Genomic DNA, 26,845 nt, shown 5'->3' with positions numbered 1-26,845 from the left:
TTCTTTCGGGTTGAAGTCAGGACTGGTGCAGGTCAGTCAAGATCCTCCACCCCAAACTCACTCATCCGTGTCTTTATAGACCTTGCTTTGTGCATTGGTGCGCAGTCATTTTGGAACAGGAAGGGCCAACCCAAAACTGTTCCCACAAAGTTGGGAGCATGAAATTGTCCAAAATGTCTTGGTATGCTGATGCCCTAAGAGTCCCCTTTACTAGAACTAAGGGGCCAAGCTCAAACCCTAAAAAACAACCCCACATCATTATCCCCCCTCCACCAAATGATTTGGACCAGTGCACAAAGCAAGGTCCATAACGACATAGATGAGCGAGTTTGGGGTGGAAGAGCTTGACTGACCTGCACAGAGTCCTGACTCCAACCTGATAGAACACCTTTGGGATGAACTGGAGCAGAGCCTGCAAACCAGACCTTCTCTTCAACATCATTACCTGGACCTTACAAATGTGCTTCTGGAAGAATGGTCAAACATTCCTATAGACGCACTCCTATACCTTGTGGACAGCCTCACCAGAAGAGTTGAAGTTGTTATAGCTGCAAAGGGTGGGCCAACCTAATATTGAATCCTACAGACTAAGACGGGGATGCCATTAAAGTTCATGTGCGTGTAAAGTCAAGCGTCTCAATACTTTTGGTAATATAGTGTATATGTGTCCATGGTGGATAAGCTTTCTTTGCTGAGAGCTCATTCGCTCACTCCTACTACAGTGACCATGCTGCCACAGGCAGGTCTCAGTCTCTGTTTATGAAAAGGAGACAGTAGAACAGGCTCCCAATCATGTGACCAATGTGACAGCCAATCACAGTGACCACCCTGCATTAAAACACAGCTAAATTGCCTCCGGGAGGAAGTGGAAAATGGTTAAAGATAAGGAGTCATGTAAGAAAAGTAGAGAGGAATCAGGGATTACAAGCCTGACCTACAGGAACAAACTGGAAAATTGAATTTTCCATACGGACTGATAGGGCTGACAGGATTTGTGTGCTTCTTTGCTTTAGTATACCATACTAAGATGAAAAAACACTGGTTTCCATTTATCAATGTATTAAAAAATTACCTGTATAATATAAACCACTTAGAATTAAACATAGAATGGACAATAGTGGTTGAGGAATGAAGGGAAGACAGAGGTAATTTTCCAGGCAACAGCAAAGACATTTCCTATCTGAGGCACTTTGGTAACATTCAAAGAACCTTCCAGTTCCAGTCTAGCACTGGTAGCCCAGAACAAGCATTTCCTCCTTTCTCTAGGTCCTTACATGCAGTTTCTGGCCGCCAGGTCTCTATGGATGAAGTTCTTGCTGCTCAGGTACTCCATGCCACTAGCTATATCCGTCATGAATTTCACCAGCGTCTGTGTTGGAAGGAACTGTTAAATGGATAATTAAGATGGAGTCAGTATAGATATAGAGCATGTATATATATCTATTATGATCATAAAGAATATTAAGAGGTCATCCAGAAAACATCGGCACTTATTAAAGTAATTCTAGAGCCTAAAGGTTTTTATCTTAATGCATTCTCTGCATTAAGGTAAAAAACATTCTAAGTCACAGGTCCCCCCCCCCCCCAGTCCCCCCTTATACTTACCTGAGTGCGATCGCAATCCAGAGATGTTCAAGAGATCAGCGGATATCTCCACTCTCTCCCTCCCTACTGGGCAAATTAATAGCAGTGGAAGCCCTTGGCTCCCAGTGCTGTTAATCAATTCTGTGACAAGGGAGTTAGGGGTGGGGTTGAGCTGTCTGTATCAAAAAACGCTGACAAGGCAGCTCGGGAGCAAACCCGCATGAGTGCCCCCATAGAAAGTGGCTTTCTATGGGAGCCAGCACTGAAGAGGAGAAGCCAGAAGCACCGCCTAGGGACCCGAGAAGAGGAAAAACCTCTGCACAGCGCATGTAAGTATAACATGTTTATTATTTTATTATTAATATTATTATTGAAAAAAAAAACTGAAGGTTTACAGTCACTTTAAAGTGTATTTCCACTTTACAAGCCAAATTGGGTTAAGACCTACTTTATATTTGTTACATGTTCCTATTACCATAGCATAACTTAAAATGGTGTTCCAGCCATTTGTTTGCCTAATAAAAGTCAGCAGCTACAAGAAGTGTAAAGACACACTCACCTGTCCCAAAATCCAGCGATGTGGCCGCCCGAGCCCTTGGTTCTCTCCCCTACCTCTCCCCGGCGCCGGCATCACTAGTGTAGGCTTTCGTCTTGCGGCCTCACACCCAGGTGCGCATTGTGCATGCAGGAGTCACAATGCGCCTCTTCAATGGCCAGGCAATCTTCTGGGACCTGTGATGTTTCCTAGAAGATTGCAAGGAGGGAGGGGGAGACGAAAACTTTGGCTCGGGGTGCCGCAGCACTCTGAGCAGAAGTGGGGGCTGGGTACCTGTCAAAAATAGGTTCCCCCCCCCAAAAAAAAAATGACATGCTAAATATGGCATGTAAGGGGGGGAGGAGTCCTTAAAGCGGAACTTCCACTTTTGAATGGAACTCTTTAAACCAGTATAAATTGCCCTCCTGCATTGTATGTCAATAAAGTATAACTAAAGCCCTGTACACACTAGTAGTTTTTTTTTCATTCAACCCAACGGGCTGAGCAAAAAAAAACCTGACAGCTCTGGAGAAGCCATTGTATTAGCTATGTGATGTTAGTACAGCAATCTCCGCTGCTGTTCTTTAGTGTTCTGACCGGGGGGCTGAGAGTTGGTTGGCAGATCTCTTTGGGTCATGGCAGAATGGCACACGGTACACATAGGCCAAATGTTCAACAGAAACCAGCCGATGCCGCCCGACATTTGGACCGTGTGTATTAGGCTTCAGTCTGTGTGGGGACAAAGACACTGAGTTTTAGCGAAAACTCCTATGCTGGGTACACACAAGAAGTTTTTTTTTTTTGTGCAACCTGGTGGGCTGAATGAATAAAAACCTGACAGATCTCCGTACTACACGAGTGATGTTAGTGCGCCAATCTGACCGGGGACGGCCCCCCACCAGAACACTGTTGTCAGTGCTGTCAGATTAGACATGCCGTGTGAATGGGAACACATAAAAAAACATATAGAGGCTCTTTTTTTCAAATTTAATTGCACGAGTGTAAAATCACTTCGAGGTGGCTAAGACAACACCTGCATTTTTAAATGAATGTCTACATCCTTATGGAGTCCCTTGTGTACTAGCCCCAGGCTATGCACAGAGCCCGAAGGAAGGTGTCAGTCCATATACCTACCAGTGGGGCATCGCCCAGCCGTGAGTATAGCAGAAAGCTGTGCAGATCTCCATGTTTCATGAATGGCAGAATGACCACCGGAGATGGGTAACCCTCATTCTCTGTATTCTGCAGACACACACCTATGACAAACAGACAGACAGGCGCACAGATCAAAAAACAGTCTCTATTTTTAACACTTTTAAACTTTCTTAAAAGGTCTTAAAGTGCCCGTTCTACTAAATGAGATAAGTCTGACTGTCTTTTTGGGTACTTCTGATTGATAAATGATTGTAATTACTTACAGTCCGTTGCAGGTTTGTGTAGACAGCTCTAACTCGCTGGGCCAATGTCAACAAGCAAATGAATACTCATAAAGCCCATGCCATCATAAAGAAAACAAGCAAATAATTTATTTTATAAACTTGATAAATTTATTGTTCTGCCCTGAAGGGTATCTAAACACAAAAACCAAAATCAAACACAGTATATTGAAGCCCACCAATCCTTAGATGTGGTGGCTGCATTAGTTTTTACAGGCTTTTTTCCTTTTATTTTCATCTGGTGAACCTGCCAGTAACACATGTTCTGTCCTAGGGTGACAACTCTCACTACATAGCTCCCAACTGTCCCTGAGTTCGAGGGACTGTCCCTGATTTGGAACACAGTCCCTCTGTCGCTATTTCCTCCTCATTTGTCCCTCATTTTGGTCTGATCTATATAGTTGTATATAAAATGCACTTTTTATCTTTCAAAAAGTGTTTCCCAGTGCAAAAACTTTCATCCGGTTTCTAAATTGTTGCATTTGTAGATTTGAAAAGCCAACATAAAGGAATAGAATTGGTTAAAAAAAAAGCACTTATGGGTTTAGCTAATCATATTTTCTATAATTCTCTTTTAAGGGGATGCAGCAGGGGGTGACCTATGCCTACATTCTTTTTCTTCGTTGGTTGGGAGGTATGTCACTGTACTGTAACTATGGGGAATCACCGTTGTCATCTTAGGACATAGAGTTTGTTTAGGCTACGGAACACACCCTCCTCTTTTCTTATCCATACCGTAGCAAAAGGTGTTTTGTAGTTTGCAGAAGTGAACTTGACAGGGCTGGTTTCTTTTGTTTTTGATTTATTTGCAGCTTAGGCAAAAAGCAAAGGAAGTTATCAGCTCACTAGATTTCTGGCAGGATCAATAATAAATAATACAAAAATAAACAATCACATAATATGACTTAGTTGTTAGGGTTTCATATTTTATATAAGATATCAAAATATTTTTAAACATACAGTATCTCACAAAAGTGAGTACACCCCTCACATTTTTGTAAATATTTTATTATATGTTTTCATGTGACAACGCTGATGAAATGACACTTTGTTACAATGTAAAGTAGTGAGTGTACAGCTTGCATAACAGTGTAAATTTGCTGTCCCCTCAAAATAACTCAACACACAGCCATTAATGTCTAAACTGCTGGCAACAAAAGTGAGTAAGCCCCTAAGTGAAAATGTTCAAATTGGGCCAAATTAATGATTTTCCCTCCCCGGTCTCATGTGACTCATTAGTGTTACAAGGTCTCAGGTGTGAGTGTGTAAAATTTGATGTTATCGCCTTCACTCCTCCATACTGGTCACTGGAAGTTCAACATGGCACCTCATGGCAAAGAACTCTCTGAGGATCTGAAAAAAGAATTGTTGCTCTACATAAAGATGGCCTAGGCTATAAGAGGATTGCCAAGTCCCTGAAAATGAGCTGCAGCAGGGGGCCAAGACCATACAGTGGTTTAACAGGACAGGTTCCACTCAGAACAGGCCTCGTCATGGTCGACCAAAGATGTTGAGTGCACGTGCTCAGCATCATATCCAGAGGTTGTTTTTGGGAAATAGATGTATGAGTGCTGCCAGCATTGCTGCAGAGGTTGAAGGGGTGGGGGGGTCAGCCTGTCAGTGCTCAGACCATACGCTGCGCACTGCATCAAATTGGTCTGCATGGCTGTCATCCCAGAAGGAAGCTTCTTCTAAAGATGATGCATGAGAAAGCCCGCAAACAGTTTGCTGAAGACAAGCAGACAAAGGACATGGATTACTGGGACCATGTCCTGTGGTCTGATAAAACCAAGATAAACTTATTTGGCTCAGATAGTGTCAAGCGTGTGTGGCAGCAATCAGGTGAGGAGTACAAAGACAAGTGTGTCTTGCCTACAGTCAAGCATGGTGGTGAGAGTGTCATGGTCTGGGGCTGCATGAGTGCTGCCGTAACTGGGGAGCTACAGTTCATTGAGGGAACCATGAATGCCAACATGTACTGTGACATACTGAAGCAGAGCATGATCCTCTCCATTCAGAGACTGGGCCGCAGGGTAGTATTCCAACATGATAACAACCCCTAACACACCACCAAGACAACCACTGCCTTGCTTAAGAAGCTGAAAAGTAAAGGTGATCGAATGGCCAAGCATGTTTCCAGACCTAAACCCTATTGAGCATTTGTGGGGCATCCTCAAATGGAAGGTGGAAGAGCGCAAGGTCTCTAACATCCACCAGCTCTATGATGTCATCATGGAGAAGTGGAAGAGGACTCCAGTGGCAACCTGTGAAGCTCTGGTGATTTCCATGCCCAAGAGGGTTAAGGCAGTGCTGGAAAATAATGGTGGCCACACAAAATATTGACACTTTGGGCCCAATTTGGGCATTTTCACTTAAGGGTGTACTCACTTTTGTTGCCAGCGGTTTAGACATTAATTGCTGTGTGTTTAGTTATTTTGAGGGGACAGCAAATTTACACTGTTATACAAGCTGTACACTCACTACTTTACATTGTAGCAAAGTGTTATTTTTTCAGTGTTGTCACATGAAAAGATATAATAAAATATTTACAAAAATGTGAGGGGTGTACTTTTGTGAGATACTGTATATAGCAAATGATTCTTAAAGTATAAAATTAGCCTATTTGTATGGGAAACTCTTTAATGTTTTGCAGAAACAATAAACAGTTTTAGCAACCTTTAGGGGTCATTTATCTTCTTTTTTACATGATATAGCACAGCTGTTTTACAATCTATTCATCACTTTATTACTAATCATTTTGTACTGCGACGGGTACAATTTCTGCGTAAAATGATGTTGTAATAAAAACACATCCTGGCTCAGACTGAAAAACACTTTAGTAATGCAGACCCACCCAAAATCAGATGGTTTTAACCAGAGAAACATATTTCAGTAGAATCTAGGGATCTGCTGTAGTAAATGATAGATTGCATTGAGAAGGAGGGTGGACTGGGCTAAATCCTCCGACAGATGATGAAATATAGCGGCAGGCGTAGTACACAACTTTTGTCACTAGATGGCAACAAAGGACACAATTTTCTAACCCAGTGTCCCAAAATGAATCATACATCAGTGGTTTCGGCATTTTGTAAAGCTTAGCGTTACCACTAATCTTACCACTCATTCCTATGCATAATCATTTACCATAAGTTTTAGTCATGTTAACAGATAACAAGGGGAAAAAATTGTTTTTATTATCTGAACACATTGGATTTAGATCAGACTAATACCTAACATGCGGTGTGGGAAGTAATTTTGCTCACTGGAAAAACAATTCTGAGACTGGAAGCCATTTTTTTAGATGGAAGTTAGGGATCTAAAAGTTCATTATTATACCAACGTCACTGCGGTGGGGCTACATTAAGGAGATATTCAGAGTGCATGCAGCCAATGACAACTTTGGCGCATGCGCTCTGAAGGTCTGGTTTACTGTGCCAGACCTTCAGAGCCAGTGCCGTAAATGGCGGCTCCCATTCATATGTGCGGGAGTGACGTCATCACGGCTCTGGCCACTCAGAGCGCCGGAGCCCGCGAACCCAGAAGAATCACCGGGGAAGATGTCAGGTGTCTTAGCAGTATGCGGGCGCCGCTGGAGGGCTTCGTTCTAAGGTAAGAATTTCATAATGAACTAGTATACAATGCATGGTACAAACACAATGTATCTGGCGCAAAGGATGTTAGCTGAGTTAGCAGAAATGATGTCCATATACATAAGTCCATATGTTAATAGTCCATCAGTTTGCAAGATGAATAAATTTAAAAAAAAAATATATATATATATATATATATATATATATATATATATATATATATACTCGAGTATAAGCCGACCTGAATATAAGCCGAGGCACCTAATTTTACCACAAAAAATTGGGATAACTTATTGACTTGAGTATAAGCCTAGGGTGGGAAATGCAGCAGCTACTGGACCCAAATACTCAGAAATTCAAGATGTAGCTGGGTGTAGTAAGATGTCTGCTGCCCTCTTCTGACTGCAGGTGTTCTGTCAGATTAAAAAATAAATAAAAAATTCCATGAAAATATCCCATAGTGTGTAGACGCCATAACTTTTGTGCAAACCAATCAATATACGCTTATTGGGATTGTTTTTTTACCAAAAACATGTAGCAGAATACCTAGTAGCCTAAATTGATGAATACATTTGATTTTTTACATTTTTTTATTGGATATGTTTTATAGCATAAAGTAAAAATGTATTTATTTTTTTTTTCAAAATTGTCGGTCTTTTTTTGTTTATAGCGCAAAAAATATAGAGGTGATCAAATACCAGCAAAACAAAGCTCTATTTGTGGAGAAAAGATAAAGTTGTGGATGGCCGCACTCCACTGCAAACACCTTTATTGACGTGATAAGTCCATACAACATAAAAGCATAGGAGACACTAACAGCAATCAGCTAACGCGTTTCACACCCTTCATTAAGGGTGCTTAATCATAGCTCTATTTTTGGGGAAAAAAAGGGCATCAATTTTATTTGGGTACAGCGTCGCATGACAGCGCAATTGTCAGTTAAAATAAAACAGTGCCGTATCACCAAACATGGCCTGGCCATGAAGGGGGGTAAACCTTCTGGGGATGAAGAGGTTAAACAATGCTCTCATTTAATGCAAGGATCAAATGTAATAAGAGATCTTGTGCGTGACTATCAAAGTGACGCCACAATATTCCCAGGTGAAGCTGCAAGGCAAACATTTCACCAGATTGGGATCCTGGCAATTAATAAAATGAAATTAAATTAATAAAACTTTGTGTTTATCACTTTCCACTGACTTAAGAGCAATAAAAATTGTTTTTTTGTTGGTTTTTGTGCTATCAGAGTACACAGCGTTCCTGGAAATGTATCTCAGGGAACAAACAGATCATCAGTGAAGTCATCTGTCATCGTCTGAGAAATTTACAGTTCTTCGGAAATGAGAAGACTCCGCAATATGTGTTAATGATTTGCTCCACTATAAGTCAGTAAGATTTGCTATCTGTTTTGGCATCCAATAAAGATTTCTGTCTGGCATTAAGACATTTAATATTTTACATTTTTGTTGTGTCATATTCTGCATGACATTATTTCTGCTGCTTATTTGTAATGGCTAGATGGAAATTAGAATAACTCCACTTTTGTTGAGAAAAAAAACATTCCCCTCTGGGTGATCTCTGTACGTTGCAAGGATTTTAACAAACTTTGTTGCATATTCTTACCTTTTGTTATTCTGAAAAAAAAAAAAATTCCTGTATGTTTGCCTGTGTCTATGTGCTGAGTAAGTCTAAGGCCTCTTTCACACAGGCGGACCGTTCAGATCCGCTGTCCGTTTTTTTAGCGGATCTGAACAGTCCCCCCATGCATCCCTATGGGGCATCGGATGGCAGCGGAGACATGTCCGCTGACATCCGATCCGTCAAATCCGTCAAATCTGGACGAATGGAAACCCTATTTTCCATCTGTCCATCGGATCGGATCGGATGGGATCGGATGAGAACGGACCGACGGTCCGTTCCCATCTGATTCCCCTCATAGAGATGTATGGGGAACTGACAGCTGTGTCTCCACACACAGTGTGGAAAATAGCTGTCATTCTCCTGCTCAGTGGAGGATCAGCGGATCGATCCCCCGCTGAGATAAACGGAGTCCGTTTGACGGACACATAGTGTGAAAGAGCCCTTATAGGAGTGATTTCATAATTATCAACCAGCTGCTGCACCTGCAGGGCTCTAATGAGGAAAATTGAAGTGTCTGCATTCCATTAGCTGTGATTTCTTATTGGGAGTATCTCACCAAAAATTGTATTTTTGTTGGAGGGGATGTCAAAAATCAGATTTCTATCTTAGTGCAGACTTCTGGGAAGATCGGTGAGCCAATCACACAAGCAAGAAATTACAGAGCTGCTGATTGAAAAGGAAAGGTCATTTTTAATAATATTCAATTAAAATATGACTTGTGTCGCTATTGTATATGCAAGATTTTTAATTTTTTTCATTTGCTATTTTTTTTCTCCATAAAAGTGGAGTTACCCTTTAACGCAATGGGCCTCATTTAACCACTTTAACACTAGCCACTGTGCTGCTACTGCGGCACAGTGGCTCGTTATCATCCAGCGACGTAGACCTACGTCGCTGGACTCCTCCCCCTGTAGGCGGCGCTCGCGCGCCGCCGGAGGCGCGCTCCCGCTGTTTTCATTCACAGCGGGAGTCGGGCCAGGGGAGGAGCCGCTGCTCTGCTCCGATCGTCGGGGAATCCAGTTTGGAGATCCGCCCGCCTGTGTAAACAGAGCGGGCGGATCTCCTAAGTGACAGGGAGTGACAGATCGGAGTGTTCAGCATAGCTGAACATGAACATCCGATCTGTCCCTGGCTCACTCAGTCACCTCCCCCCCCCCCACACGTTAGTAAGCACCAGGCATACATTAACCCCTCCCTCTCCAATAAAATTAACCCCTTCCCTGCCAGTGTCATTTTTACAGTAACAGTGCATATATATAGCACTGATTACTGCAGTAATGTCACTGGTACCCCCAAAAGTGTCAAAAATGTCAGTCAAGGGTCCGATCTGTCCACCGCAATGTTGCAGTCCCGCAAAAAAAAAGCAGATCGCCGCCATTACTCGTTAAAAAAAAAAAAACACCAAAAATGACAGAAATCTTTCCCTTTGTTAGTAAACGCAATAACTTTTGCGCAAACCAATCAAAATACGCTTATTGCGATTTTTTTTACCAAACATAGGTAGCAGAAAACAAATTGGCCAAAAATTTTAAAAAAAATTGGTTTTTACATCTTTTTTGGGGGGAATTTCATATAAAAAAATGTTAAAAATATTGTTATTTTTTCAAAATAAACGCTCTTTTTTTGTTTATAACGCAAAAAGTAAAAATCGCACAGGTGATCAAATACCAAAAGAAAGCTCTGTTTGTGGGAAAAAAAGGACGTAAATTTCGTTTGGGTACGGCGTCGCATGACCGCGCAATTGTCAGTTAAAGTCGCACAGCGCCGAATCGCAAAAAGTGGCCCAGACGTAAGACAGCAAAATCCTCCGGTGGTAAAGTGGTTAAACTAAACCTGTCACAAATCTGGGCAATTCAAATTGAGAAGATAATAAAAAAAAAAAAAGCAGAAGTTATCTTTAGTAAATATAAAGTCAATACGACCTGGAAATTTAGAGATATAGGAAGCTGAAACTTTTGAGTGGGTTTCTAAAAAAATGTGCATAGTTGTTTCTGTACGAATGGAAATGAAATGTTCTCAGGCTATTTTCTCTGCAAATCAAATGCGTGAATGAGGGAAATGCAGAATCATGGCCTCTAGATCAGCCTTTCTCAACCTTTTCAACACAGAGGAACCCTTGAAATCAATTTCTGGTCTCGGGGAACACCTGCTAAAAATTTAAGATACGCAACTCACATTAGGGTGACAGTCAGTGGGAAGAATTCTCCTTTCTCTTGTCATTATTGGAAAGAATTACCCCCTTACATATAGCTAAAAGGAACAATGGTGTCATTGGGAACTTATCTGAGAGGCAGAAATTGCCTATTGCTCAAAGAACCCCTAGAAACCTCAGGAGGAACCCTAGTTGAGAAACCCTGCTCTAGATGGTCATGACTATGATAGGAAATAAGTATGCTTTTTAGCTCCATCTAGTGGTCATAATAAAGTATTTTCAAGGTTTGTTGGGCAAGGTATGTCTTTTAGTTGATGACAAAGGTAAATATAACAATTACATCACTGGAGGTGTCTGTAACATGGAACATGATTTGGCTTTGCCAAAACATTGGTGGAAGCAGTGGAAACTGAAGTTCAACGTTTCTAAATAAAAGATGCACCTACGGAGAACATTCTGACAGAGTACAATATTGTGGGTACAGTGCTGGCCAGAACTACAGGGGGAGAAGAATTGGGGGCACTTATTTACGATTATTACAAAATGAGCAAATAGTGTCCAAGTAGTAAGAAAAACAAATAGAATCCTAAGGTGTACCACTAGAGGGGTCACCAACATTAATAAGGAGGTCCTGATTCCTGTATATAGATCTTTAGTTATCACTAGAGAGGTCCTAGAGAGATCACCAGCAGGAGGAAGGAGGTCCTGATTCCTCTATATAGATTTGTGGTTATACCTAGAGAGATCACCAGTAGGAGGAAGGAGGTTCTGATTAATCTATAAAGATCTTTAGTTATCAATAGACGGATGACCGACAGTATGAAGGAAGTCCTTATTCCTCTATATAGATCTGTAGTTATCACTAGAGGGGTCATCAGAAGGAGGTCCTGATTCTCCTATATAGATCTTTAGTTATCATTTAAGGAGTTCACCAACAGGAGGGAGCAAGTCCTGATTCCTTCATATAGATCTGTAGTTATCACTAGAGGAGTCACCAGTGGGAGAAAGGAGGTCTTGATTTCTCTATAAAGATCTGTAGCTATCACTAGAGGGATTACCAGCAGGAGGAAGGAAGTCCTGATTACTCTCTATAAATATTTAGTTATCACTAGAGGGTTCATCAGCAGGAGAAAGGTGGTCCTGATTGCTTTAAAAAGATCTTTAACCACTTAAGCCCCGGAAGATTTTACCCCCTTCCTGACCAGGGCCTATTTTGCGATTCGGCACTGCATGACTTTAACGGACAATTGCGCGGTCGTGCGACGCTGTACCTAAACGAATTTGACGTCCTTTTTTCCCCACAAACAGAGCTTTCTTTTGGTGGTATTTGATCACCTGTGCAAATTTTTGATCATGCGCTATAAACAAAAAAAGAGCAACAATTTTGCAAAAATAACAATATTTTTCACATTTTTTTATATGAAATTCCCCCCAAAAAAATGTAAAAATCTAAATTTTTTAACATTTTTGGCCAATTTGTTTTATGCTACATATGTTTGGTAAAAAAAAAATCACAATAAGCTATTGTGTTTACTAACTAAGGGAAAGATTTTTGTCATTTTTATTGTTTTTTTTTTTAACGAGTAATGGCGGCGATCTGCGATTTTTTTTGCGGGACTGCGACATTGCGGCCGACAGATCGGACCCTTGACTGACATTTTTGACACTTTTGGGGGTACCAGTGACATTACTACAGTAATCAGTGCTATACATATGCACTGTTACTGTAAAAATTACACTGGCAAGGAAGGGGTTAACTTTATTGGGGAAGGAGGGGTTAAGTGTGTCCCTAGGGGCGTGTTTCTTACTGTGATTGGATGTGGTTACTGGCGTAAGAATAGAGATCAACGGTCCTACATAGCAGAACCGTATGATCTCCATTTTTACACAGGGGAGAATGACCGGCGGCTTTGTTTACATTAGCCGCCTGCCTTTCTCCCTTCACAGCGGACGATCGCGAGTGACCGGCGGACATCGGGTCCACCGGTCACACGCGCGGGCTTGTTAGGGAACGAGCCGGGGCGGGAGCGCACCTCCGCCCACTATTGGCTCACAGGCTAGTGACGTACCGGTACGTCACTTTGCCTGGCCGGGGCTGACCGCTGCAGTATATGTACTTGTGGCGGTCGGCAAGCGGTTAATTATCACTAGAGGGGTCACTAGCAGAAGGATGAAAGTCCTGATTTATCTATGTAGATTTGTAGTTGTAATTAGAGGGGTCACCAGCAGGAGGAAGGAGGTCCTGATTCCCCAATATAGATCTTTAGTTATTACAACAAGAAGAGGGATCACCAGCAGGAGGAAGGAAGTCCTTATTCCTCTATATAGATCTGTAGTTATCACTAGAGGGGTCATCAGAAGGAGGTCCTGATTCTCCTATATAGATCTTTAGTTATCATTTAAGGAGTTCACCAGCAGGAGAAAGGTGGTCCTGATTCCTCTATATAGACCTTTAGTTAACACTAGAGTGGTCACTAGAAGGAGTATGGAAGTCCTGATTTCTCTATATAGATCTGTAATTGTAACTAGAATAATAGTAATTTAGAATACTGTGTCCAGTTCTGGAGACCTCGCTTAACCACTTCCGGACCGCCCGACGCAGTTTTAGATAGCTGCAATAACCCCAGTATTTTCTTAGAGGGGGGATGGTTCTTTTTTACATAAAAGTGGTCCCAGCAGCGGATTCGCTGCAGGTTCACTTTCATGGGTGGAAGGAGAGGTGCCCCCCTCCCGCAGCTTCCCGGTAATTTTCTCCGCTTACCGGAGCCGTCAGTAGCGGGGGAAAACAATCCGCTCTGTTCAGGCCCGGACTGGGACAAAAAATAGGCCCGGGCATTTTGGACTGAGCAGCCCAGGAGGGGGGCGTGACGGGGGCGTGGCTGGGGCAGGGCGTTCATCGGGATGGTTGATGACAGGATTTATTGTTCCAGGATGTGTGGATTGGATTACGGTACTTTTTTTTAGTTTAATCTGACAGACTGGGTCCAATTTAGATCAGAGCTGCCATATGATGCTGTTTATTTTTGTCTTACTTTAAATCCTGTTTTGATCACTGAGTCCTAAAAATATTATGAAGCAGCACAAGATGAGGGTTACTCTAATCAAGGGGTAGACAACCTTTTTGGGCACAGTGTGCCGAAAAATGTTTTCAAAGAAATTGGGAGTGCCAGATACATAAAAAACAGCTTCATATAAAGTAACTGCTGTAAACCGCTTGAATAATAGTAAGAAATCAAGTGAGCTTTGCACCTTCACCCCTCAGATCACCCCAATTCCTGCACCTTCACCCCTCAGATCACCCCAATTCCTGCACCATCACACCTCAGATCACCCCAATTCCTGCACTATCACACCTCAGATCACCCCAATTCCTGCACCTTCACACCTCAGATCACCCCAATTCCTGCACTATCACACCTCAGATCACCCCAATTCCTGCACTATCACACCTCAGATCACCCCAATTCCTGCACCTTGACAGCTCAGATCACCCCAATTCCTGCACTATCACACCTCAGATCACCCCAATTCCTGCACCTTCACACCTCAGATCACCCCAATTCCTGCACCTTCGCACCTCAGATCACCCCAATTCCTGCACCTTCACACCTCAGATCACCCCAATTCCTGCAGCTTCACAGCTCAGATCACCCCAATTCCTGCACTATCACACCTCAGATCACCCCAATTCCTGCACCTTCACACCTCAGATCACCCCAATTCCTGCACCTTCACACCTCAGATCACCCCCAATTCCTGCACCTTCACACCTCAGATCACCCCAATTCCTGCACTATCACACCTCAGATCACCTCAATTCCTGCACCTTCACACCTCAGATCACCCCAATTCCTGCACTATCACACCTCAGATCACCCCAATTCCTGCACTATCACACCTCAGATCACCCCAATTCCTGCACCTTCACACCTCAGATCACCCCAATTCCTGCACCTTCACACCTCAGATCACCCCAATTCCTGCACCTTCACACCTCAGATCACCCCAATTCCTGCACCTTCACACCTCAGATCACCCCAATTCCTGCACCTTCACACCTCAGATCACCCCAATTCCTGCACCTTCACACCTCAGATCACCCCAATTCCTGCACCTTCACAGCTCAGATCACCCCAATTCCTGCAGCTTCACACCTCAGATCACCCCAATTCCTGCACCTTCACACCTCAGATCACCTCAATTCCTGCACCTTCACACCTCAGATCAGTCCCAATTCCTGCACTATCACACCTCAGATCACCCCAATTCCTGCACCTTCACACCTCAGATCAGTCCCAATTCCTGCACCTTCACACCTCAGATCACCCCAATTCCTGCACTATCACACCTCAGATCACCCCAATTCCTGCACCTTCACACCTCAGATCACCCCAATTCCTGCACCTTCCCACCTCAGATCACCCCAATTCCTGCACCTTCACACCTCAGATCACCCCAATTCCTGCACCTTCACACCTCAGATCAGCCCCAATTCCTGCACCTTCACACCTCAGATCACCCCAATTCCTGCAGCTTCACACCTCAGATCACCCCAATTCCTGCACCTTCACACCTCAGATCACCCCAATTCCTGCACCATTCACACCTCAGATCAGCCCCAATTCCTGCACCGTCACACCTCAGATCACCCCAATTCCTGCACCGTCACACCTCAGATCACCCCAATTCCTGCACCGTCACACCTCAGATCACCCCAATTCCTGCACCTTCACACCTCAGATCACCCCAATTCCTGCACCTTCACACCTCAGATCAGCCCCAATTCCTGCACCTTCCCACCTCAGATCACCCCAATTCCTGCACCTTCACACCTCAGATCACCCCAATTCCTGCAGCTTCACACCTCAGATCACCCCAATTCCTGCACCTTCACACCTCAGATCACCCCAATTCCTGCACCATTCACACCTCAGATCAGCCCCAATTCCTGCACCGTCACACCTCAGATCACCCCAATTCCTGCACCGTCACACCTCAGATCACCCCAATTCCTGCACCGTCACACCTCAGATCACCCCAATTCCTGCACCTTCACACCTCAGATCACCCCAATTCCTGCACTGTCACACCTCAGATCACCCCAATTCCTGCACCGTCACACCTCAGATCACCCCAATTCCTGCACCGTCACACCTCAGATCACCCCAATTCCTGCACGGTCACACCTCAGATCACCCCAATTCCTGCACCGTCACACCTCAGATCACCCCAATTCCTGCACCGTCACACCTCAGATCACCCCAATTCCTGCACCGTCACACCTCAGATCACCCTAATTCCTGCACCGTCACACCTCAGATCACCCCAATTCCTACACCATTCACACCTCAGATCAGCCCCAATTCCTGCACCGTCACACCTCAGATCACCCCAATTCCTGCACCGTCACACCTCAGATCACCCCAATTCCTGCACCGTCACACCTCAGATCACCCCAATTCCTGCACCGTCACACCTCAGATCACCCCAATTCCTGCACCGTCACACCTCAGATCACCCCAATTCCTGCACCGTCACACCTCAGATCACCCCAATTCCTGCACCGTCACACCTCAGATCACCCCAATTCCTGCACCGTCACACCTCAGATCACCCCAATTCCTGCACCGTCACACCTCAGATCACCCCAATTCCTGCACCGTCACACCTCAGATCACCCCAATTCCTGCACCGTCACACCTCAGATCACCCCAATTCCTGCACCTTCACACCTCAGATCACCCCAATTCCTGCACTGTCACACCTCAGATCACCCCAATTCCTGCACCGTCACACCTCAGATCACCCCAATTCCTGCACCGTCACACCTCAGATCACCCCAATTCCTGCACGGTCACACCTCAGATCACCCCAATTCCTGCACCGTCACACCTCAGATCACCCCAATTCCTGCACCGTCACACCTCAGATCACCCCAATTCCTGCACCGTCACACCTCAGATCACCCTAATTCCTGCACCGTCACACCTCAGATCACCCCAATTCCTACACCATTCACACCTCAGATCAGCCCCAATTCCTGCACCGTCACACCTCAGATCACCCCAATTCCTGCACCGTCACACCTCAGATCACCCCAATTCCTGCACCGTCACACCTCAGATCACCCCAATTCCTGCACCGTCACACCTCAGATCACCCCAATTCCTGCACCGTCACACCTCAGATCACCCCAATTCCTGCACCGTCACACCTCAGATCACCCCAATTCCTGCACCGTCACACCTCAGATCACCCCAATTCCTGCACCGTCACACCTCAGATCACCCTAATTCCTGCACCGTCACACCTCAGATCACCCCAATTCCTACACCATTCACACCTCAGATCAGCCCCAATTCCTGCACCGTCACACCTCAGATCACCCCAATTCCTGCACCGTCACACCTCAGATCACCCCAATTCCTGCACCGTCACACCTCAGATCACCCCAATTCCTGCACCTTCACACCTCAGATCACCCCAATTCCTGCACCGTCACACCTCAGATCACCCCAATTCCTGCACCTTCACACCTCAGATCACCCCAATTCCTGCACCTTCACACCTCAGATCACCCCAATTCCTGCACTATCACACCTCAGATCACCCCAATTCCTGCACGGTCACACCTCAGATCACCCCAATTCCTGCACTGTCACACCTCAGATCACCCCAATTCCTGCACCTTCACACCTCAGATCACCCCAATTCCTGCACGGTCACACCTCAGATCACCCCAATTCCTGCACCTTCACACCTCAGATTACCCCAATTCCTGCACTATCACACCTCAGATCACCCCAATTCCTGCACCGTCACACCTCAGATCACCCCAATTCCTGCACCGTCACACCTCAGATCACCCCAATTCCTGCACCATTCACACCTCAGATCAGCCCCAATTCCTGCACCGTCACACCTCAGATCACCCCAATTCCTGCACCTTCACACCTCAGATCACCCCAATTCCTGCACCGTCACACCTCAGATCACCCCAATTCCTGCACGGTCACACCTCAGATCACCCCAATTCCTGCACCGTCACACCTCAGATCACCCCAATTCCTGCACCGTCACACCTCAGATCACCCCAATTCCTGCACCTTCACACCTCAGATCACCCCAATTCCTGCACTATCACACCTCAGATCACCCCAATTCCTGCACGGTCACACCTCAGATCACCCCAATTCCTGCACGGTCACACCTCAGATCACCCCAATTCCTGCACGGTCACACCTCAGATCACCCCAATTCCTGCACGGTCACATCTCAGATCACCCCAATTCCTGCACCTTCACACCTCAGATCACCCCAATTCCTGCAACTTCACACCTCAGATCACCCCAATTCCTGCACCTTTACACCTCAGATCACCCCAATTCCTGCACCGTCACACCTCAGATCACCCCAATTCCTGCACGGTCACATCTCAGATCACCCCAATTCCTGCACTATCACACCTCAGATCACCCCAATTCCTGCAACTTCACACCTCAGATCACCCCAATTCCTGCAACTTCACACCTCAGATCAGCCCCAATTCCTGCACTATCACACCTCAGATCACCCCAATTCCTGCACCTTCACTCCTCAGATCAGCCCCAATTCCTGCACCTTCACACCTCAGATCACCCCAATTGCTGCACTTTCTCACCTCAGATCACCCCAATTCCTGCACTGTTACACTTCAGATCAGTCACTGCTAGAAAACATGTGCCATGTGGCATGCCAGTTTGCTTGTTACATGTGATGTGACAGCCAGGTGCACATTTCCAAGTTGAAAATGTGCACCTGGCTGTCACATCACATGTAACAAGCAAACTGGCATGGCACATGTTTTCTAGCACTAGTGACAGAGTGTAGCTGTTTTCTGTTTTTTACGCCTGCCTGCTGCTAAGCCAGAAGTGAGCAATGCTCTGCCGGAGGCCAGAACCACAAATCCCAGCAGTGTTGTGTTTGTTTTTGTGCCCTTTCCTTACATGACCCATGTTCTAGCAGTAAGGGCTCTTTCACACGGGCGATCCGATCAGATCCAGTTCCTGTCAGTTTTTTAGGCGGATCTGATCGGATCCTCCATGCAGCTCTATGGGGCAGTGGATGTCAGCGGAGACACCTCCGCTGACACCCGCTGCCATCCGTATCCGATCCTGTCCGTTAAATCTGGACGGATGGAAACCCTATTTTTCCATCCGTTCAGTAATCGGATCGGATGGGATCTGATGAGAGCGGACAGGCGGTCCGCTCTCATCTGATCCCCCATAGAGGGCAGCGGGGGCTGAGACACCTCCCTCTCCGCTCTGCAAGCGGAGACGGAGCTGTCATCCGCCGGCTCAGTGGGGATCGCGGATCCTACGCAGGCGGACCGTGTGAAAGAGCCCTAAGTGTGTAGCTGTTTTGAAAACAGCTACACACTCACTATCACTGCTGCTAGAAAACATGTGCCATGCGGCATGCCAGTTTGCTTGTTACATGTGATGTGACAGCCAGGTGCACATTTTCAAGTTGAAAATGTGCACCTGGCTGTCACATCACATGTATCAAGCAAACTGGCATGGCACATGTTTTCTAGCAGCAGTGACAGTGTGTAGCTGTTTTCTGTTTTTTACGCCTGCGGCCTGCCTGCTGCTAAGCCAGAAGTGAACAATGCTCTGCCGGAGGCAAGAACCACAAATCCCAGCAGTGTTGTGTTTGTTTTTGTGCCCTTTCCTTACATGGCACATGTTTTCTAGCAGCAGTGAGACTCCGTTCACACTGGGGCGACGCTACTTGCCGGGGCGACCTCACAGGTCACGGTGCGCAGCTCACACCGCGACCTCGGAGCGGCCGACACAGACTTCATATCATTGAAGTCAATGCAGGTCGCTCCAGGTCGCCCCAAAGAAGCTCCGGACCCTTTTCTAAGTCGGAGCGACTTGTGTCGCTCCTATTAGAACGGGTCCGCAGCTTCTCTATGGCAGGCGACCTACGGCGACCAGGTCGCCTGACAGGTCGCCCCAGTGTGAACCGGCTCTGACAGTGTGTGTGTAGCTGTTTTCAAAACAACTACACACTCACTGCTAGAACATGTGTCATGTAAGGAAAGGGCACAAAAACAAACACAACACTGCTGGGATTTGTGGTTCTGGCCTCCGGCAGAGCATTGCTCACTTCTGGCTTAGCAGCAGGCAGGCGTAAAAAACAGATAACAGTCAGCTACACACTGTCACTGCTAGAAAACATGTGCCATCATGCCAGTTTGCTTGTTACATGTGATGTGACAGCCAGGTGCACATTTTCAAGTTGAAAATGTGCACCTGGCTGTCACATCACATGTAACAAGCAAACTGGCATGATGGCACATGTTTTCTAGCAGTGACAGTTCCAGACCAGTCTGACCAGAACACTGCTCTGCCAATGGAGGCCAGCTCAGAACCACAAATCCCAGCTGTTGTTGCTGTTTTTGTGCTGCCTGCGGCTGCCCTTTCCTTACCTTATTGCAGCAGTCAGCCCTTGGCTCGTCGTCCTGTCTCTCACTCTGCTCAGCTGTCTGCGGTGCGGCGCCGGCGACTTCATTCCCGCTTCTTCCTGAATCAAGCAGGGGCCAGGGGGTGACGGTCCCCGGCCTCTAGCTCCACCCCTTCGCCTTCAGTCACCTGACGCCGGTCCACCCCTCCAGTCCAGAGCGCCTACATTGGATGCCGCTGCAATCCGACGTGACAGTGGCCGGCGGCCGCAGTGAGCGGCGCTGGGCTCAGCTCAGCATCAGCCGGCTGCCAGCTGAGCCCAGGCAGTGCTAGGACTCAGAGTGAGTGGCGGCCACTGGCGGGGAGTCAGGGACAGCGGCGGGCGGCCCTCAGTCTCCGCGGAATCGGCCGCGGAGAGGCCAGCAGCGGCCGGCATCGGGACACAGACAGTGACACTGTCTGACGGACTGAGAGCGGAGGCCCCGGCCCACCGGGCATCTGCCCGGTCTGCCCTATGGTCAGTCCGGCCCTGGCTCTGTTCATGTCCCAGGCAGGAAGTCGAGTGAGGGCAAACTGGTCCCCACTCGACTCCATGGCCTTGGAGGACAGGAGCGACGTCATAAGTCGTTTCCTCCCAACAGTGTTTAAGGGCCAATTATTTTTTATGCTGAAAAAAAAATACTTTTTTTTTTTGCTTTTAAGGGTAGATGTGAGATCTGAGGTCTTTTTGACCCCAGATCTCACATTAAAGAGGACCTGTACTTATTTCTATTACAAGGGATGTTTAATTTTTTTGTAAAAGGAATAAGAGTGATAATTTTTTTTTTTTATAGGGGCAGTGTAAAAAAAAAAAAAAATAAAAAGGTAAAATAAATAAGAAAAAAAATGTAAAGTGCCTTGTTCCTCTGAGCTCGCACGCAGAAGCAAACGCATACGCAGGTCGCGCCCACATATGTAAACGGTGTTCAAACCACACATGTGAGGTATTGCCGCAAACGATTGAGCAAGAGCAATAATTTAAGCCCTAGACCACCTCTGTAACTCTAAACTGGTAACCTGTAGAAATTTTAAATCAGAGAATTTAAAGTACCAATTTTTGAAGCCATTCCACGAGCGTGCGCAATTTTGAAGCATGACATGTTGGGTATCTATTTACTTGACGTAACATTATCTTTCACATTATAGAAAAAAATGAGGCTAATTTTATTGTTTTCTTATTTTTTAATTGCGTTTGTAAGACCGCTGCGCAAATATGGTGTGACATAAAGTATTGCAATGAACTCCATTTTATTATCTAGGGTCTCTGCTAAAAAAATATATATATATATAATGTTTGGGGTTCTAGGTAATTTTCTAGCAAAAAAATACTGATTTTAACTTGTAAACAACAAGTGTCGGAAATAGGCCTGGTTCTTAAGTGGTTTTTGATAAGACAGATCAAAACCTTTAAATACACGAAGGTTGTGAATCCTGTTCAGGAGGATAGTATTTTCAAGATGAAACTAAGATCAAGAACCTGGGAACATGACCTCAGACTAGCCAGAGGAAAGCTCAAAACTAACTTTAAGAAGTATTTTTTTTACCAAACGTGTATTTGATGTTTGGAATAGATTTCCATCAGAGTGAGTCAGTCAGCAGTAAGTAAAAAACATGATTGAGACCAACAAAGATCTATACTCAAAAAAAAAAATGCCAACTCAGTAAACCGCTTGGTCATTTTCTGCATTCACCTATCTATGTATTTATGCACATTCCTATAGATGTCAAAATAGGTTATGGATCAACACCACACCACTCACCAAGGAGACGCATGACGTTGGGGTGATCAAATTCTTTCATACAGACAGCTTCACTTAAAAAGTCTTCCATCTCAGTGCGGGTACAGATGGCAACTGTAAGGTGAGATCAAAAAACCCACTGTAAATATAAGTGGCATTGTTGCAATTATTAGTTTACAGCATAGCGATGCACAGAAAGAGGGAACGATGAGACCTATACCTGCATTAGGAGTGAAACCATGAAATACTAAATTTGTCTTAAGAGATTGTCAATCTTTTTGCCAAATGACTGCATGCCAGTCAGCAAGTCTACCTAAAGCTGGCCTTTACTAGTAGGTTTTTGAAGAAAGTGTACCACTAGGCCCATTCCAGCCGCAGGTGCTGTCAGCCTCTCATAGAGTTTGCCAGCCTGTTGGCAGCGGGACTGGATGGTGCAACTGTATGCCCAGTGCGCATGAGGCCATAGACAGAAGGTAGCTATGGCAGATGGTGCCTGACCCTACCAATGAAGGGTGAACACACAGCCACAAGCACTTACTCTTCATGGTCTTCACAGCCACCTTGAGGATGTAGTCATCTTGGTTTAGTTGACCCTCCATGACCGAACCAAACTCTCCTGAGGAATAAAATACATGTTCTTTATTTATTTGGGCCACATAGTATCTACAAAATACACAATAGTCTTGTGAGCTTATAAAAATTCCTTTACAAACATAGTTGCCCCACTAAACAGTGGAACTGAAATTTTAGCACAAGTGATCAGAATAAGTACAGAAATTCTCAGATAGCAAGCAAAGTGAAAACATATTTCCTGACCTTCAGAATATACTAAACCATTCTTATTAGCTTTTGCACCAGTGGAGCTTGGAACGTGACCCACAACACTCATACAAACATCAGAATTATCATTGTGAGGAATGCCATGATAAGATGTGGATGATATGCAAACCCCAAACATAAAGATTCAGCACTGATTTCAGGACCACAGTGCTGCAAACTTGGAATGCAAAGTTATAACTGGACCAATGTAACTATGGAAAAATATCCATACCTAGAATTCAGCTTTAAAGGATCTAAATTCAAGAACAAAAATATCTAATATATTGCAGTTTACCAGTCCTTGGATGGGGTGGCTGCATAAGTTTTCTCTTTTTAGGCTTTTTTTCTCTTTAGGCTCCATGTACACGGGACGCTGGAAATGGCCGTTTAGGAGCAGTTGGGCGTTTTTTTAGAAGCCCCTGAACCCATCTACATTTTATCTTATCTGTCCATGTACACCAGGTCGTTTGCGGTCGTTTGCGGGCAGTTGCGTTCAGGGACTGTTTTTAGAACGCAATTATTTGCGTTCGAACGTGTGTTTCCCGGCATTTCAAACGCAAAAACGACCGAACGCGATGACCCACGTTTGGCGTTCGCGTTTTTCCATTTTAAAGGGGAATCATTTTTTTTACCTCTAGGAACGGTTCTAAACGCAAACGCCCGCAAACGCCCGCTAAATGCGGGTACAAACGCGACCGAACGGACGTTTCAAACGTCCTAAAAATTCCAGCATTCAAAGGGACTTTTAACAACGTCCCGTGTACATGGAGCCTTAGTGTCACCTGGTGATCCTGTCAGTAACACACTTCCTGTCCTAGGGTGACAACATTCAATAACTGTACTGTATCTATGGAGAAGAACATTGACAGCCTAGGAAAGGAGGAGCTTTAGGTCAACAGAACACATTTCCCGCTTCTCATCTCTGTACCATGGGGGAAGTGTTCTGTAGTCTGCAGAGAGAACAAAAATCAATCATAACTGATAACAGTGCGGCAGAGACAGAGAAAGACAGTTCACATATAAGAACTAGGAAGGCTGATAACAGTGTCTGAAATTTCAGTTCAGCACACAGGGAGTTGCAAAGAAAGTGGGCTACTGGCAGAACCAACAGATATTTTCTCTACTAGCCTGAAAAATGAAAACAAATGCAGCCTTTACAGGTTACCACTTTAGGTTTACACAGGGGGTCTGGTGCTAAAATTTCTGTCCACAATCTGACGTTTGTGGTAATACTAATAGGAATGTTTGACCATTCTTCCAGAAGCACATTTGTAAGGTCAGGTAATGATGTTGAAGAGAAGGTCTCTGCTCCAATGTATCCCAAAGGTGTTCTATCGGGTTGGAGTCAGGACAGTCAAGCTCTTCCACCCTAAACTCGCTCATCCATGTCGTTATGGACCTTGCTTTGTGCACTGGTCCAAATCATTTGGTGGAGAGGGATTATTGTGTGGGGTTGTTTTTCAGAGGTTGGGCTTGGCCCCTTAGTTCCAGTGAAGGTAACTCTTAAGACATCAGCATACCAAGACATTTTAGACAATTCCATGCCCCCAACTTTGTGGGAACAGTTTGGGGATGTCCCCTTCCTGTTCCAACATGACTGCGCACCAGTGCACAAAGCAAGGTCCATGAAGAAATGCATGAACGAGTTTGGGGTGGAGGAACTTGACTGGCCGGCACAGAGTCCTGACCTCAACCCGATAGAACACCTTTGGGATGAAATAGAGCAGAGACTGTAAGCCAGGCCTTTTTGTCCAACATCAGTGCCTGACCTCACAAATGCTCTTCTGGAAGAATAGTCAAACATTCCCATAGACACACTCCTAAACCTTGTGGACAGCCTTCCCAGAAGAGTTGAAGCTGTTATAGCTGCAAAGGGTGGGCCAACTCAATATTGAACCCTACGGACTAAGACTGGGATGCTATTAAATTTCATGTGCGTGTAAAGCCAGACGTCCCAATACTTTGGTAATATAGTGTGTGTGTTATATGATCGGCAAGAAGGTAAACCACATTTCTATACATACATATAAGTAATAAAAAAAAACACAATTCCCTTCTAAACACATTTTTATTCTACTCTCAGTCTGATAATATTGCCATAAATTGGCCCTGAGGGACCTATACTCTTTACAAGCACTAAATATACCTAATGTCTAATACATATGGCGCAGATTCATGTTAGCTGGGCTGATACACATAACAGAGTTACAGTAGTTGTCCCCCCTTTCTTCCTTCCTTCCTTGGGATACATAAAAAGTCAGCAGCCCTTGGGTTAACAAGCTGCCCTGCAGAGGCCATGCTCCCAGGAGGGAGACAGAGGAAGCCATTAGAACAAGGACTGTTTTCCGATTGCTTTTCCAGACTGTGTAGGATAAGACAGAGAACGGAAATGGAGCTTGCGAGGCTCGTGTTACTGTGCGACTGTTCCCACACATAGGAAAACACGCTGCAACAGACAGGAGGGACTCATCTCATTAAATACAAAGTCAATGTCAATTCCTAGAGGAAGTAGGAAATGCTTGAGGCCAGTCTCTGCAGAGCATTCTCCAAGCAGCCCAAGTTGCACTAGGGATTATGAAGAATGTGTATTGTTCTGTATATATTTTCTTTGTTCATCATGCGATAAAAAAAAGATTAAAAAGTTTTCTTTGTAAGGCAGTTATGAAAATTCAAAGCTTAACTCCAGGAAAAGTAAAAATCTCCCTTTGCAGTGGAGCTACCCCTGCACTACAAGGATTAAATGAGAAGTATGGAGTTTTGATTTTTTTTCAGATACATACTCACCTAGGTAGATGCAGCATTGGTCCGATGCTGCATATGACCCCCACTGGCTCTAACACTGAGAACAGAGTAATCAAACACCCCCGATCGCTTGGTTCTCAGAGCTCCCTGAGCAGAGAGCTGGTTACTGTCAGTCACCACTCTGCCTCCCACCCACACGCGCTCACTCGCGTGCTGGGCTGTGGAGGGGGCGGGAGCGGCCAGCTCAGGCTCTCAGCGGCTCGCTGAGAGGCTGAGCCGGGTGCTGGTCCAGGCATGTGGGTGAATCCTGACCATATGGTAGCAATCCTTCCAGAGCCTGGACCAGCTAGGTGATGTCAGCTGACAATGGGCTTCAGCCCGCTGTCTGCTGAAAATGGGTCACAGGAGTGCAAAACTTTGGCTGTACTTCTCCTTTAAATGCTCGTTTGAGTCCAGGGGATGGAAAAAGCACTGATCCTCTGCTCCCCCAGCAGGCAGTGCTCCCCTATGCTCCAGTGGTGGACTGTTACTTGGTTTCCTCATGCCCAATGCAGGTCTATGGGCCCTATATTGGTCTTGGTGATGTCAGGGGCATCCGATTGTCAGAGCATAGGGAATAAGATGTTGTAAGCAGGGTGCCCAGTTCTAAGTCACGTAGCCGCAGCTGGGGCCCCTCCTACAAACAGGGCTTCCAGGGCTGTTTTATAGTATTCACTGCTCAAGCCCATGCTGACATCAAATGTACGGATGCTGGTCTGAGACCATCTTCCCACATCTCTCTGACCATAGTCTGAGTTAACCCCTTACACCCAAAGCACTTTTTACACAGGCCTGTGATTTCACATTGTCCAAATTAGGGCTCCAGCATTCCGACCAAACACCTGGAGCCCACGACACACAGGGGCCTGGGTCACTTGGCATTCCAAGAGGGGATTAGCTCTCACCGACAGTGGTGGGTGACTCCTTTTTCTTAATCACCACCTGCTTCTGAGCTGATCAGGTTTGCACAAATTCACATATTTTCTCTGCTTCCCAAAAGAGGATAGTCCTACTGTATCACAATTCATGCACTCCTGGGCTTAAACAAGATAGAGGCATTAAGTAGCTGTTCTTTTAATG

General features: G+C 45.3%; 1 protein-coding gene across 2 annotated transcripts in view; it reads right to left on the bottom strand.

Annotated features, from left to right (window-relative positions):
* Positions 1-26,845, bottom strand: part of AXL (AXL receptor tyrosine kinase) — a 168,095-nt gene that overhangs the window by 9,230 nt on the left and 132,020 nt on the right. For both annotated transcript variants that reach the window (XM_082264351.1, XM_082264352.1), the window contains exons 14-17: positions 22,704-22,781; positions 22,187-22,279; positions 3,254-3,375; positions 1,275-1,384 (exon numbers count right to left, since the gene is read on the bottom strand). In XM_082264351.1, the coding sequence (XP_082120477.1) occupies positions 1,275-1,384; positions 3,254-3,375; positions 22,187-22,279; positions 22,704-22,781 (403 nt within the window). The remainder of the gene's footprint in view (positions 1-1,274; positions 1,385-3,253; positions 3,376-22,186; positions 22,280-22,703; positions 22,782-26,845) is intronic.

The sequence above is a fragment of the Pelophylax lessonae genome (genome assembly GCF_965119305.1).
Source record: "Pelophylax lessonae genome assembly, chromosome: 7".
NCBI classification, from domain to species: Eukaryota; Metazoa; Chordata; class Amphibia; order Anura; family Ranidae; genus Pelophylax; species Pelophylax lessonae.
Note: the sequence above shows the minus strand (reverse complement) of the source record. Positions and strands in the feature narration are given on the sequence as shown.